This window comes from Gymnoscopelus microlampas (assembly GCF_963454915.1).
Source record: "Gymnoscopelus microlampas genome assembly, chromosome: 16".
Taxonomy (NCBI): domain Eukaryota; kingdom Metazoa; phylum Chordata; class Actinopteri; order Myctophiformes; family Myctophidae; genus Gymnoscopelus; species Gymnoscopelus microlampas.
The window spans coordinates 19,467,536-19,483,838 of NC_139953.1; the positions used below are offsets into that span (position 1 = coordinate 19,467,536).

Below are 16,303 nucleotides of genomic sequence, written 5' to 3' on the forward strand. Positions count from 1 at the left end.
TGTTTTAAGATATTATGTAATATGATATACTGAATAATATAGTTATAGAATATATAAAAAATGTTTTTGTGTAACACAAGTTATGATTTATTTATGGAGGTTTAGCAAGATTTTTCTCCCGCCCTAGAATTAAATCCGTAGACTTGTAAGTAACCACATTGTCCTCCTAATAAATAAATCAGGAGCCTATAGTTAAATCTGCCTGTTGAGACTGTAATAATCTCATTCATGGTCACAATCAGGGAGACCAGAGATCTTTGGAAGCTAGTTTCTCATCTAAATTCATTTTCTGATGCTCAAGCATTGTAGAACTGGAAGAAATTGGAATTGGGATGCTGACACATGGTTCTTCAAGTGATCATTATAATTATCTATTGCAGTTTGTGCTCTGATATGATACTGACTTTTATAGCAATTGTTTAAACTTGAATTGTTTATAATATTACATAATGGATTCCAGAACTGTAGTTATTCTATTAAACTAGCAGAGGCAGTTAATTGCAGAATCCGTTTTTTCCCCTCCAACCCTGATGCATTTTGATGTTTACGGATGCAAAATTAAAAACATCCCAAAGCGCACTTTAAAGAGATTTATAAAAGCATGTGGGTTTTTTAAGCATCTTTGGGGGTTTTAACAACACCCTTGGGACTGCAGCACATAATGGTAGTCTTTAATTTGAAATTCAAAATAAGCCCACAAGAACTTATGTTTGATTTCAGGAGCAGTTAAAAAAAAAAAAGTGCCACAACTGTTCAGGGTTTTTTTTAACGTCGATGTCAGTTTGGTATTCTTCTTCTTGTGATTTAATTTTTTATGAATACGGTCTGATGGTTGATAAATGACACTGCTCATATTCTGTTCCAGGTTATGGGATGGTAGTGGAGGGGCACCTGCACCCGGACCATGAACACTGGGGAAGAAGACTCATGGCCTCGCCACCAGACAATGAAACGGAGCAGAAGAACTGTACAGAACCAGGTACACTAGTCTAATCTCAAGCGGGGACTGTGGTGCCCAACGGGGGCGCCAGGTGGGCGGGGGTGATAAACATAACTTCAGTATATTACAAAAGTTATTTTAGTTCATATTAGAATAGATTATTGTGCCATTTTCACTTTCAACCTGGCGACCCTTGGGCATGTCATTATTGTAAAATCTTTTCAAGAACTTACGTTTTTTCCCAAAAATGTATAGGTTTTCCAAAATGCAAATGGCAGATCTACAAGCTCACAGTGTGTTGCATGACGTTGTAGATTATATATATATTTTTATTGTAAGCTATTTTGCAATAGGTGGGCCGCAGCCATAGGCTATTGCTATTTGGGGGTCCTGGGCATGGAAATGTTTAGGAACCCTGGTCTAACGTGTGTGTGTGTTGCCCAAACACTTGTTGGGCAACACCTGTTCATAATTTTACATACATTTTGTTGTGTGTGTTCAAAAGTAGCACAACAACTGTACTGTATGTTGTCTCAATCAGTGGATCTGAACGGCAAAAACAGCTTTTTTTCTCATGCCACATGGTTGATTTGTGCCCCAGGCGACTAAACGTCTAGAATGAATGCTAATCTTTTGGGGACCATAATATGATACTGGAGAACCGAGAACCACTGCTGATCTAATAGACGACACATGGGCTATGGGTCCTGTGTGGGTGTGAGAAGGGGGAGGTGCATTAGGTTTGTAGCATTAATCAATGTTATTAGTCACTGATACCCTGATCAGTTAATCCCATGGTTTATCTCACCTCACCATTTTGAGATTATTTTGCTCTGAATCATTTTAGATCACTTGCAGCATTCTAATTTGTTTTAAGAAGACTATAAAAGGGTCATATATAGATTATTTTAGTACACCCTTGCTGCACTTAAAGGTATTAGTGAACTCTGTAATTAGTTATGGTGGATACTGTGCTGACAATTCTACCAACAGTGCTGACATCGGCACTGCGTAAAAGGAAAAAAAATGCACGATTCCTCATCTTGCATAATTCAGAGACTAAATGGGACACACTTGATTGTAGTCGTTTGAGTTGCATAGGGTTGGTTTATGTGTATATTGGTAGCAGTCATTACATTTCAAAGCTGCTTCCCAACCAAAACATTTATAAGAAAATTACACTAATTACCCCAAATGTTTTAGAGACAACATTAAATAGTTGCCGGCAGGTTTCAAGTGTTAAACATACATTGCACAAACCTGTCTGTGTGTGCCTGTCCCGGGCATTACTAGGACACAGTCCATTCGGCCTCAAACTTGGTGTGTGTGTCGCAGATGATCCGAGGATGTGCAGTCACAGTGTCGAGTGGCAACTTGGTGAATCTGTGTGTCCGAATCGGTGTGTTTGGAGGGATGTAAGCATTAGATTCTGATTGGCCAACCTGACCTTTTGGCTTCACGGATTGATGGAGCTTTGCGTCAACATTTTTGCCGCTGTGCCAATATAAGTGGTGGTGTGTACAATGGAACTCCATTCGTGTATGTCAAGTTTCAGATGACATAAGGGATCCCCATATCTATCTCCATATTTTGTCAATCGTTCATATGTTAGTGGGTACCGCACTGGGTACTCTGGAAAAGGGTACATCGGGTACTCTCACAAGAAGTACAAGGGAAAAACGGGTGGGGCATGCATGCATTCCCAAATTGCATTGTTCCCGAGTAGGCCGGTGCCGAACTGTGGTAATGGGTACCACACTGGGTACTCTATAAGATTTGAGGGTTTTGCATAACCGGGTAGGACATGCGTTCCCAACTTCCATTGTTTGTTGCTGACTTGCATCGTTCCCGACTTGTGTGGTCCCTGAGTAGGCCTGCACCGGCTAATATTAATGGTAATTGATAGAGCTGTTTATTGATTACGTCGTCGTCAGATGAGGATGATGATGGTAGATGATGAAGATGGTGTGACAGTTTATCTTTGGACAAACAGCGTCCAAATGTCTCAAACAACACGTTGACCTCGGCTCTGACCGGTCACTGGTCAGTGGTCACTTCGTGGCACTGAAAGAAGGGTTATGCATTGGAGAAGAACACCGAGATGAAGTGTTCTCAAAACATTCCGAGATTAACTCACTATCTACTTATTGTTATTAAATTCCAGGAGCCGGCATTTTATAACAACATTAGTGGCAGAGATGAAGTTGCAGTGGCCTTGCACACAGAAGTAGAATAGGAGAATAGAGTACATGACAGGCCAATTAAATATGACACCATTTATATTAATTTGACATTTAAAGCAGGTTTAGGACACTAGACAAATTATGATAAACAAGATTAACTGTTATTTGGGTAACTGTTACCCAAATAACACATTTTCTGAAGCAGGAAGAGACCACTATGGTTGTCTAAAATAATATGATGTAACACTAAAGTAAAATCACTTTAATGTAACTTAATTGTGCATAAACACTGTCAACATTGAGGTGAGACTGGTGTTGTTCACAGTGAAATGGAAGTATGATGTTCACATCTCCCCTTGCTGTTACAGCTGCCACCAGTGCAACATCTGAATATGCACTACCTTTGAGAGCACAAAGATGCCGAACTTAAACACTCACTGGGGTCATTCACTGCTGGGGACATTTGGGCTGTCCATAAAAAAAAAATCTAATCCACTCATCATTCTGTGGTTATAGGTTTCTACCCTAAATGGCATCTTGTCTGAGTAAAATAAGTGTCCACACTAAAGTCATCTTGTCTTACTGCACACAATTATAGTAACATCTGCTTTGTCCGTGACCTAAGCTTATCAGATGAATGTGCTTGATCCATGCTTAAATCAATTCCTGTCCTGAAGAAGGGGAGGTTGTCCAGGTAAAGAAGTGCATTTTTCAACAGGAGGTGCAACTCCATAGTGGGAAGGTGTCCCTAATGTTTTGTGCACTGTGTAGTTGCACTCGACAGCACCTGCAGGGTGACACCATGGGACAGGGATTTCTGATGGTAATTTGAGGTGCTGTATTTAGCTCTCTTGTGGTTCTACTATTGACCCAATGAGAACTGACATTATCTCTTCATTACTTGTCACAGCAGGTAGAATCCTTAAGGGGATGAGTTGCATAAACAGTGCTGTTATTTTTGATTTAAGCCTTTTCTCACCTTTCATTGTCAAATTGCATCCCCCCCCCTGCACATTACTGTGGCATTAGCAGCCACTGTATTCATGTACAGTACATCCAAGCTGTCCATTGTTTTGAAACATTAATTTGAAGAGTCAACTTTTGAACAGTCTCAGTGGGGGTCTTACTGAAATGAGTGCCAGTTGACACGATTATGTGCTGGAAGTCTTCCTCCTAATCCTCAGGGATTACCTTTTTTTTTCTTTCCCCCTTGCAAATGTCTTGCCCACTGCAGGCAACAGACTGCACTTCACACCGCTCACGTCCCCCTCTCCAGAACCACCCACTGTTTCACCTTGAGTATGGGCTGATGATATGCCTTAGAATCATACATCATGGCCATTTCTTGAGATTGGTCCTATTTCAGAGTAGACCCACCAGCTCATACTGTTAGGTGTCAGTCATACATTAATCTTGGTTGTACAGCATATTTCAGAAAGGTCCGACTTCTGCCTGGGCACAATAAATGGTTGCAGAGGCAACTTCATGTGTGCAGTACTTGCTTCATTTTCCTTTTTTTAGGGTTTGGACTGCCAGCACCATTCTTCAGTTAAGTGATGTGCTCGCTGCTTTCATCCTGGATCTATTAATTTCTCAGAATTGGTCCATGGGGGACAGGGACTCTGGGGCAGAGAGATGCACCAGGCGAGGACTGTGTGAGAGTTATTATCAGAGACTTCTTGTTTTATGCTGAGTGTGTACCCACATCTAAAGCTCTGCTTAATTAGGCTGCTGTTTGTGGAATGCATAGATTTATACTTGGCCTGCTCGCTCCCTTTTTCCTCATCATTATTTCTTTGCTTGGCGAGGGAGCCATTTCCAGGGTCCATGAGGTGCTAATATTGTTTTGCTTATCCTGAGACTTGTGCTGTGCTAGCGAAGACAGCCATTCATCATAAGTCCCCCGTTTTGTTATTGATCATTCAGCAATAATTCACGTTATCCAAACCCTTAATTGCACTAGCAAGTTCATTACATACCATGCTTGTTGTAATTTATGAAGACGAATCATACTGCAGAACTGTGATAGTGCCACTAAGTGCTCATTACACTGTTTTAACCATTACTGGCAGAGTTTAAGTCGTTCTGTCGCCACTGTAGTGTTAACTAATTAAAGTGTGTGCTCAGAGATTTATATCCTCTTAAGTCTATGGCAATCCAGTGATTAATGGTACAAATTCACTTTTATGTGTTCCTCCATAATTCGGCAGGTCACAATAGCTCTTGGGAGGCAAGGCATTGTACCTTTATTGTAGAATTTGTAACATTTTATGAGCTACTATAATACATGTTGGGTGAAGAATGTGGTTTGTACTTGACAGAGTAGTTGAGGTTGACTAAGGGACACAGAATACTAAATGTTTTTTTTCCACCCTCCTTTGCATGGGCCTAACTAATGCCAAATCGGAAGCATACAGCACTTTTGTTGGGGGCAGAGCATTGTGGGTAATGTTGCCATGGAAGGAATAATTTGCTTCTAATGAGCATGTTTTTTGTTATTATTGGCGTTTTTTATGTTTAACTCTTTCACTGCCAGAGTATATACATTAATAAACTCACCCATGCCAGAGAATTTCGTGTTTTATAACCTTTTCAAGTGGTCACAGAAGATGTAGATCCATATTGGTTGATCGATTCAGGATCTGTCCCCTTCCCAGTGGAAAGGAATTTCACCTGTGAGGTAACCTTTTTTGCACGCAGAAAATACCATGTTTTGTCAAAAATGATCGTCTTTCCCACCTCCCCAACTGGCCACAGAACATTTATATACATTATGATCGCTTGTAAGACGGTTGGTAAACGCAAAGGGATCACTATTCGTCACCCAGAGAATTCTTTTTTTAAACCGGAACTATCGCTCCCTTAGCCAGAGGCCATTGAAAACACTGTGCCTCGTCGAAACGAGGGCAAAACATATTAACTTGAGTTACTGGCATCTGCAGGAAACCAATAGACAGAGTGGATGGGGCGTAAATGACGTTGATGGAGTTGTTTTTTCCTTATCACCCACACAAAGTACCGGTAACTTTCATAAAAGGCGACAAAGACAATTCAGACTCAGAACACAGGCAGCCATTGGATGTAGTGAAATATATTCAGACAGACAGAGAGACTGGGAAGGTTACAGTATCACAGGTATGGAAGGCATCATCGGTCGTGTCTCTCTCCCGTTGAACAGAGAAAGCACTGGACTTTAACAGCGTCCGTTAACATAAACATATGACATCATAGGATGTGACATAGATGAGTTTCCGGGCGAAGGTCGACTTCTTGGATTGGATGAGAGTGATGATTACGTCGTCGTCAGATGAGGTTGATGATGGTAGATGATGAAGATGATGATGATGGTGTGACAGTTTATCTTTGGACAAACAGCGTCCACATGTCTCAAACAGCACGTTGACATCGGCTCTGACCAGTCACTGGTCAGTGGTGACTTCGTGATACTAAAAGAAGGGTTAGCGTAGAGGAGAACACCTAGATACAGTGTTCTCAAAACATTTCCATGTTGACATAACTTGAGGAGACAACAGATAGCCACGGAAAGCCTGTAGCCAGCGGCTTTGACCTTGCATAGATAGAGAAATAGCAGAATAGAGTACATGACTGAATTTAGGCCAATATGACACCATTTATATTAATTTCACATTTAAAGCAGGTTTAGGACACTAGACAAATTATGATAAAATCAAGATTAAGGAGATTCTATCAGACGTTATTGACGTTATTTCTGTATCCGTGTGAGTTTAAGTGGTCACTCCGGATTGAAGATCACAGTGTGATCTTATATAAAACAATAAAAAAGCTATTCGACGCGTTATCGCGTCCATGGCACTGTGGACCAAGTACCAACGGACACGTTATCGCGTCCATGGCAGTAAAAGAGTTAATTTCAGATGGGTCAGTTCCGGGACAGGATCCAAAGGGCAGAGAGAGGAGACATGTGAGAGCAGGTGTGATTCGAACCCGACTCCTCATGCCCACAAGAAGCAGATGGTCTGTGCACTAACTGGCTGAGCCACCAGGCATCCCCTCTAATAAGCATGTTGCTAATATTGAGAATTCCCACTTGAGTAGCATAATTAACATGCTTAAGCGTGTGTTAAAACTGGACAGAACTGAACAACAAAACACGGGTTTTAGTGTGGCCTGGTTTGCACTATGCAATAATCCCTCAGGATTTGATTATAGTGGTTTTAGATACGGCATCGGACTAATCTGCTCAGGGGTGGATGGGGGTGCGTGTGTGTGTGTGCATGTTGCATGTTTTTTGGTGTGGTTGCGTGTTTCTTTCCATGGTATGGCAAGCGCAAGTATTGGAGTCTCTCTCTCTCTCTCTCTGACCTCATTTACCTTCTCATGGTACAGGTAGGTACTGAAAATCCAGTTCGGACGAAGCAAGTCGAAGTGTAAACATGATTTCCGAGGGTTAAGAAAGTAGTATTCAGACGGCGCAGAGGCCTGCAAAGTTGGTGGAGAGATAAGGGGAGGCTGACTGTGACTGGCGGCTGCTCTGCGGTGGCATGCAGGTTTGTCGACTCCAGGGAAACACCAGAAGGAGGCTTTTTAAAAGGGAATTACACAAGCGGAGGATTATACTGCTGTGCATAATGGAAACTGACCTCGCCTCGCTTCTTGCTTGCATGCCAACACTAGAACAATACAGTGGAGTGGTGGTGGTGGGGGTTAGTGTGGGCCAAAGCAGCTGCACAGAGCACTTTGTTCAACACGCTTGTACACCTCTTCATGTATTTATTCATCATTTACTGTACATTCTCTTCTCACACCTTTCCGCTTCAGCACTGCTTGCATTATGGTATTTATGAATTTTCCCTCGCATCATGCTGTTTGCTAGCAGGGAGTTCTTCTGTTGGGATTTACTTACGCGAGTGGCTAAAGTCTAATTGCGTCACGTACAAAAGGCATATGGGTCACTCCTGTAAAAGATCACCTACAGTATGGAAAGTGATTATGTTCTGCCTCTGTTGCTGCAGAGCTGTGCTGTACCCAGGGGGGGTTATACAGCTGAACACATGCACTTCACAGTTGTGTCCTCTTTAGGTTATTGAACCAGGAGACTAATTGCTCCAGCAAGTTGCCCTGCTAAACATTCCCCAGCTACTCTGGTGCACTATCATGCTAAAATCACATCTGGAGTCTGATGGGACTGCTAATGGTATAAGTGTAAAGTGTGTGTGTGTGTGTGTGTCCATGTACAGTAACTGGTCATGTTAATGTGGCAATAGAATAATATGCATGTTGTTTGGGAATGATGTGTGTACAGTTTTGGGTAAAACAAACTAAACCATGATGTCTAGGAATGATGAACATCGAACATGTTCCAATATGCGGATTCTTCAGCAAGATAACACATGGCTGTAATCTAGTTGATATTAGTATACATCTATTCAAATATGGACTCTCTAGCAAAAGCAGTCATGCTCACATAATGATATTTGGTTGGGATAGCTAATTCTGTAATTCTTATATTAAAACTGTCTTAAGGGAGGACCAGCCAGCGGACCGGCGGGCGGGCGGCTGGACCTCTGACGTCACGGCCAAGTCACTATGTCAACATAACCATAAACAAACCACGGCCACGTCACTATGACAACATACCACCTCTGACGTCACGCTCATGTCACCATATATCTGACTCATCTAAATATGGAGTGTGTTGTCTAACCTCAACAAATCAGTCAGCTCCATATATGGGCACAAAAGGGGGCATGCCCATATATGGGCATATATTCATGACATCAGGGATCTCCGTATATATGGGCATAAAAGGGACAAGGACTGACGGATACACAGATCTTCATAGATGGGATTAAAAGGGACAAGAACTGAAAGATGCAGAGATCTCCATATATGGGCATATCAGTCGGATGGGAGATGCAATGTAGGTGTCGGCCCGAACTCTAGATGTGAGGGTTTATTCAAAATGACCAAAAAGGAATCGCACTTCTGTCCACAGTGGTCAAGAGAAAGTGGACAAACTTAGCTAATGACAACGGGCCTTCTTTGGTTGATGTCTTTGGGTTGGGCCAGGCAGTTGACCCAGTTCACACAGTGTTCTATATATAATTTTAATTGACAAGATAATATTTGATGGCAGTTAATGTTGTCCAATGCAAATTACTCCATGACTACAGGAAGTTACCAGAAGATGAATTTGCACTGAAGACAAATGGCATTAATGTACAGCACACACAGTATTTACCACACAGTATTATAAAAATGCGCATTTCCGTGTGAATCCATACTTGGACACCTTAATGCTATTGAGCCCTAACAGAGGGGGTTGGTGTTAGCTCTGATCACTGCTCTCACAGGTCTGGGACAGCAGACTCTACCATATACTGATCTCTATTACGCAATGCCAGGGCATACATCAGAAAGATTAACAGATTATGGAATATTAATTATACAAATTTACAAAAAAAAAAGTCAGCTCTGTCTTTAATATGGTGGCTGGCAAATTGCGTTTTTGCTTCTACTATGCAACGTGTAAGACCTTGAACATGTGCCCACAGTGGCCAGTGTTGCTTGTGGAGTCAAATGAGTGCTTGTGAGAGAATTTGTCAATCCATTTTAAATAACTGAACTTATACTTCCTGTGCCACTGTTGGGCAGTGATGCTGGCTTCAGAAGAATGTTTACGCTGTTTGCGGGGCTGGCTTGAGCTGTGTTAAACCTAACCCACTCGAGTCCTCTTGAGTGAGGACTCGCTCTGTGTGGACCAAGTAATTACTCCCGGGGGCTGATTATGAGATTGGGGGTGGGGGGGTGCATGGTTGTGGACAGGAGAAGTGTTGCAATTAATTTCTTGCATAAGAAGCACAGTCAGGTGTCTAGAGGTTTATTTTTAAACGAGCAGAAAACGTGCTACGTTATTAGGTTGTCTGGCGTTGCCGGGGTTTATTGCGCTGACAAGCGACGCATTGCTCAGCGTGTTCAGGTTCCGGTACCCAGCATTGGCTGGGTTACTGCGTGGGTGGAATAGGCTCTCTCCTTCCCACCATCCCCATCTCAATCTCCCTCTCTTATATTCCCTCCCTCCCTTCCCCTCTCCCTCACTCCCTCAACTCCCGACTCCCTCCCCCTATCTTTCTCTCTCACTGATTGAGCTCTGACGTCTCACGCAACATAAACCTAACAGCGATTTTACGCTGCCCAACAACGCTAATATGCGTACTGTGACATCAGACATGTCCACATATGGGGCATAACCATTACCTCACAGCGCAAAGTTTTTTGCGCTGACGTCTGTCCAGTTCATATATGTGTTTTTTTCCAAGTTGCTCTGACGTTGGGCATGTATATACAGTATGTCCATATATGGGCATATCTACATGCCTGCTACAGACAAGACCCACAGACACCGCCCTCCGCCTGCCACAACTTGAACTTTATATAGTAGAGGTGTAGCTTGGATTTTGTTTGTGCTCCAGGCCAGGACTCAACTCTCCTACCTCTCCCCAAAAAAATAAGTTTTGCAGTCTTAGGTGCGTAGCTCAGCTGTATTTATTTTGGAGGAGGTACTGTACTGCTGCCTGTATTTAACTGGATTTCACATTACTGTGTAGACTTGCAGGGTACATGGTAATTCCCTCTGAATAATAAAACTCTTTCAAAAGTATGACAATGTAGCTTTAATTATGGCCCTATTAGTCACTTACCAAATCAATGTAGTCGATGTTTGTATTTCAGGCTCATTTGTAGGAACATGACACAATTTATTGGTAGACCAGTGGTAGTTCATAGTCCTCAGGGTGGCAATAAATATTGATGGCTACATAGATTTCTGTAATGGATGATCCATCATTATGATGTGGTTTCTCCAATTAATGAGTGAAATATTCACCTTCATATTTACCTTGACCCATTGAAGCTATTTATTGACGTGCTATTCTGGGAGAGTGCGTGGGCTGCATAATTGACTCCATCTACTGTACAGACGGCTGTTCTGATCTTTTGTGCTGCCTCTGTGGTGTATCTTCTCACCTCTCCTCCTCACGTAGAGAAATAGCTGTGGAAGCACGTTCATGTCTAGATTGACCTCGGCGCTGAGGGGGACACACGGGCGAACCCCTGCAGATGGTGTCTGTTTCAATGTTTATTGAGCCTCCGAGGTGACTCTGAATGTGCCTCTCAACTCTGTTCGCTCTCTCATGGCTAATAACATTATCATCGTGCGACCGCATCGCTCACCGAAGATAACAGTTTTATTTGGAATTCAGTTATCTTCAGTGGCAGACGGGATGTCTGTACCATTTAATGATTGATTCAGGGCAAACCTACAGAGGCCTGATAACTGCCATTATGTAAATAGTAGCAGGAGAGGTTGTTCTAATGAAAAATAAAAATAAAAGTCATAGCTGCAAGGATAAATGTAATATGTCTTTAGCCTACTGTATCAGCATCAGTTATGTTTCCATCCCTGTCAAGGACACAGCTGACAAATCCTATAATTGATTGCACCTGTGGTCGAGAGCAGCGTGCTAAGCCCACACGTGTCGTTCCACCATATAAAACTGTCAGAAATGAAATGAGCAAAGGCTTTATAGATTTAGCCCGTTAAAGCTGTTGCAAGCACAGTGTACAATTTTATCCTATTGCCCTGTTATGTGCTCATTAACAGCCACGGGTATAATTTGTTTTCATCTTGTGCATCATCACCCAGAAATAATCACAGATATGCTCGCCTGAATGGTTTTATCAGTTACTGTAGATTTCAAATATTATAAACCCCTCATATACTCAGTCATGGATTATTGTCTTTCATGCAATGAGCATTCAATGAGTTTTTCCTTTGCTATTTCCTGAACAAATAATTTGGACAAAAGAACAGAAATCACACATAGATAGACACGACTGCAGAACATCACTGCATGCATGTGATGTAATGGTATACAATCCGAGGGGGGGGGGTTAAGTGGGCTTGGGCTCTATCCTGTGAAATAAGTACTGTAAATTGCCCTGCCTGTGCAGTGTTCCAAGAGGCGCGCTGAGTCAGTCATGCATGTATGTCATCAAATGTCAGAAGAACAGACCACACTGAGGTTGGGACAGGTGCACTGACGAGTCTCAGGTGAACAGTGTTCCAATTCCTCAGTCCATATGCGTCAAAGGCCCAAATTCAGTTTTGAACAGCATTGTTATGCTGGCTAAAAGACTGTTGGATTTTGGCCACACATAATATGTTTGTTTATGTGCAAAGTGGTAACCCATAACTTTGAATCTAGGTTTGAATAGGTGCCAAAACTCTTTCATTGTGTTGGACGAAGGTGCTGCATCTTAGACAAGCTTATAGTATATGCCAAAGGAATTTGGTAAATATTGACAATGAGCACATTTATAAAATGCTGTTAAACACATATTGCATATGTGAGACATATTGTCTCTGCTTTCTAATACACCTTCTGAGAGGAGTTTAAGGATCACTTTCCTTTAGCCAGATTGGACAGAAACCAATAATAGGGGTACAAAAAATGTCAAGAAAACTGCTCTATGGACCAACCAAATTTGAGGCCACCAATCTAATAACATTGACCAAGCATCAGCCAGTAAATAATTGCGGCTGGTTGTTCGGAACGACCCTGGTAGTTATGGCCTGTGCAAGCGAAAATAGTCGTGTAGGCTGTTCCAAATAACAGCCATGACCTTGTCATGTGGGTACAGCAAGAATAGGTCACATGGGGGCCATTCCTCCAGACGCCCACCTCCCTTAAGGGCGACGGCTGACTTCTGTCTCCAGCCAGGTGCTCTGTGGTGTAGCTGTGATGCCGGCGATGCAGGCCGTATGGTGGTACCATAGTCACACTGTGCCCCAGCTGGGGCTCTGGATGATGGATGATGGGTCCTCAGCATGGAGGATTTTTCTGCCTGCTTGCTTTAATTCTGTATGACTTCAGGCTCTTAATATAGCCTTGGCTTTTGCCTCAGATTTCCAGGAGATCGGTGACGGCTGAGCCTTGTATAACTTGGGCTTGAATAGATGACATTGGTTAGTGTTGTATGCCTGGAACCACTAATGTAGTGCTCATTTGAAACAGTGCACATCCCCACTCGATATTGATACCGTCTATAATGTCTGATGTTAAATGTTTTTGTTGTATTATTTAGGTGATATTAATATATAATGATAATTGCCTGTGTTTTAGCTCCTTCCCCAAACAATGGCACTGTCAAAAAGCTGGCAGGTCCTTTTTAAAGATATTATAAGACAAAGCCTTATTGATCCCCAAAGAGAAATTCAGGTGTAATGGCAACAGCAATGAGACTGAAACGCAGGAGAGATAGAGATGAGAACCAAACCAAGATAAATTAAGTTAAAATAAAACTATGAGCTTAGCCTTAGATCATGCTCGTCCCAGATATCTGCACCGTGTCTCTGAATGAGTTGAACATACAGTATGTACCAGAGCCTTTCCATACAGTATGTGGCTATAGTACCTTTGATCTCTACTGTTTTGCATTGTGGACGTGTTGATGTGAATTTGTGAGCTGAAGATGCTGTGCTCTCGGGATGTTTTCTGTTTTTCAAAATGTAGAGCAGCTGTTTGAGCTTGCTCATTCGCTCACTACAACGCATGTTCATCTCTCTTGAGGATTTCCGTGCGGTTCTTCAGCTTGAATTTTTTTGGGATGATGGGAGTCGCACTGCCAACTTGCTGTAGAGATGTTTATGAACATGTGAAACGTATCAGGGTTGTTTTTCTTTTTTATGCTTACACTTTCCGGTACTATTCTTTTTATTTTATTTTTCAATCGTCGGAAATCTGAAAATATTGCCTTGTTGCATTTATGAATGCATCCAGTGGGGCATCACAATAAAATTAGGCATAATGTGTTAATTCCACGACGGGAGATATGTGCTGTTGTTACATGACATTAGTTTTGGTGAAAAAAGCTTGCATATGCATATATCGTTATCAGTTGATATCGAAATCGGAAATTAAGAGTTGGACAATATTGCAAAATCGGATATCGGCAAAGAAGCCAATATCGGACATCCCTAATTGTTTTTGTAAATTTAACACAGTGGGCAGAAACAGGAAAGCCGAAAAGCTGGGAGGGCCAGGACTGACTGAGTGGAAATGACACCTGATGTAGTTCACATGCTGGTTTCATGGTATATGTGCCCTTAGCCTGCCAGGACCAACTTCTCCTTTTAAAAAATGACACACATGATGGGGTCACTTGGTACACTCGGGTAGGGTGGAGTCTGTGGAGCTCGCTGTCATGTGGCTGATGTGTAGTGACGGTGACATTCTCTCTCTATCTCCTCAGCAATACACGAGTTCCCCGAAGACCTTTTCAGCATTGATGAGAGAAGGAGTGGGGCTATTCTCCTGCACATTGTGGCGGTAAGAGGGCACACACCTGTTGCTCCCAACAATCAGTGGTGGACAAAGAACTCAACCCCAGTGCTTGAGTCAAAGTATAGATACTCCTGCTCAAATATTACTCAACTACAAATGAAAGTTCCTCAGTCAAATGTGTACTTGAGTTAAAGTAATGGAGTACTTGCTTTTAAAACATTCTTAAGTATTCGAAAGTACATGATTTTAAAAGTACTTAAGTATTCAGATTTTCCAGAAATACATATCAATAATGGTGAAAATAGCAGAGTTATTTTTATTTTCACTATATTTGAAATGGAGCGTAAGTCCTTTTTCCCTTCCTATGTTGTAAAATATTTGTCTTTGAAATGTAGTGGAGTGTAAGTCAGTATCCAAAACAATTGAACATGTATTTTTGGATTTTTTACTTAATACAGATACTCAAAGAATGAACATAAGTACAGTACTCAAGTAAATTTACTTTGTTACTGTCCACCACTGCCAAGAATCCAGTCCCAAGTCAACAATTAAAACCGGGCTTGGTGGGCTGTCGCAGTGTTTAAACTTGCCTGTGTAGGTCATTCATACACACATCCACTTAAGAGTGTATCTTCAATTGGAAATGTGAGCTAGCACATTAGAATATATGATTTGGATTATATTTTGTTCTGCAGGAAAAGTAACTCAGTATTTTGATGCCAGCTAATGGGAATAAACCTCAAACCATAAAACCTAACCTTCTGTACCACTTCCACAAATTGAACAATTTCATAAGGTCAGGGATTTAGGACTGATATACCTTTTTCTGTTTTGTTTTTAATCTTATTTATTTGGGATGAGCAGTTCAGCATTATATATTGGAGGTGTACACTAGCTCTGCAACTAGAAATGGTGCATTGCCCTCCACATTTGGCCATGTTCAGCTCCATTGATTTGACTGTGATCCTCTATGCACCTGTGGATTTCATTGGAGGATTTTTTTCAAAAGTGGTTGTGTCATCTGCCCAGTCTTTGGCTGTGATGAATTTGGACATCATCCCAGATTTAACGGCTTTAACAATGCAGGGGGAGAAGCCCATACAATAGACAATACCTGGCAGAGAACCTTCATCCCCAAGGCCAATAAACGAGTGATGTGATTCCAGAAATGGGGTGCAGAAACTCGACACTGTCTTTGGATAGAACATTGTTGTTCTGACCATTTCAGCATACAAGTCTGTAGTAGTTTCAGTGGCTACATTAGCTACTTAAGCCCTATATAAATTGTCGTACAATGAATAGCGAAAATGGGTAATCTACAAGTTTGCAACACTTTCGCTTTTTTTGTGTGCGACAATTTTTGACAAATGACATGACCAAAATAGGGATGCCAGAATGAAAAATATGCATAGAACTTTCAACTTTCAGAAACGGTATATTCAAGCTCACTATATACTCCTTGACATCTTGGCAACTGCTGTCACCTTAATTGTATAAGTAGGGCTCAAATTATTAGAACCCTTTTTAAATGTGATGGCTAGGTTATGAGGTTATTATGTGGAATAATAAGCATGTGAAAACCACCTCCCAGCAACTACTGGATTTTGCAGACTGGACAAGTTCTTACTCCATCATGTGCATGTGTCTGTATGTACTGTGTGTGTGTCTATTTTATATATATATATATATATATATATATGTCGTATATATAATATATTTATTTTGTATATATATAATATATATATATATGTATGTCGTATGTGTGTAATATTCTGTTAACTTATTTGCACGGGGCTTCTGAATCAGATATAAAGACACACAGAAGCGATTATCCCAAGTGTGACTTTAATGGC

At 41.5% G+C, this 16,303-nt stretch overlaps 1 protein-coding gene across 1 annotated transcript in view; it reads left to right on the plus strand.

Moving 5' to 3' along the window:
- slc24a4b (solute carrier family 24 member 4b) overlaps positions 1 to 16,303 on the plus strand; it is a 35,115-nt gene that overhangs the window by 5,364 nt on the left and 13,448 nt on the right. The window contains exons 2-3 of the mRNA XM_084082892.1: positions 866 to 979; positions 14,419 to 14,495. Coding sequence (XP_083939018.1) covers positions 866 to 979; positions 14,419 to 14,495 — 191 coding nt within the window. The remainder of the gene's footprint in view (positions 1 to 865; positions 980 to 14,418; positions 14,496 to 16,303) is intronic.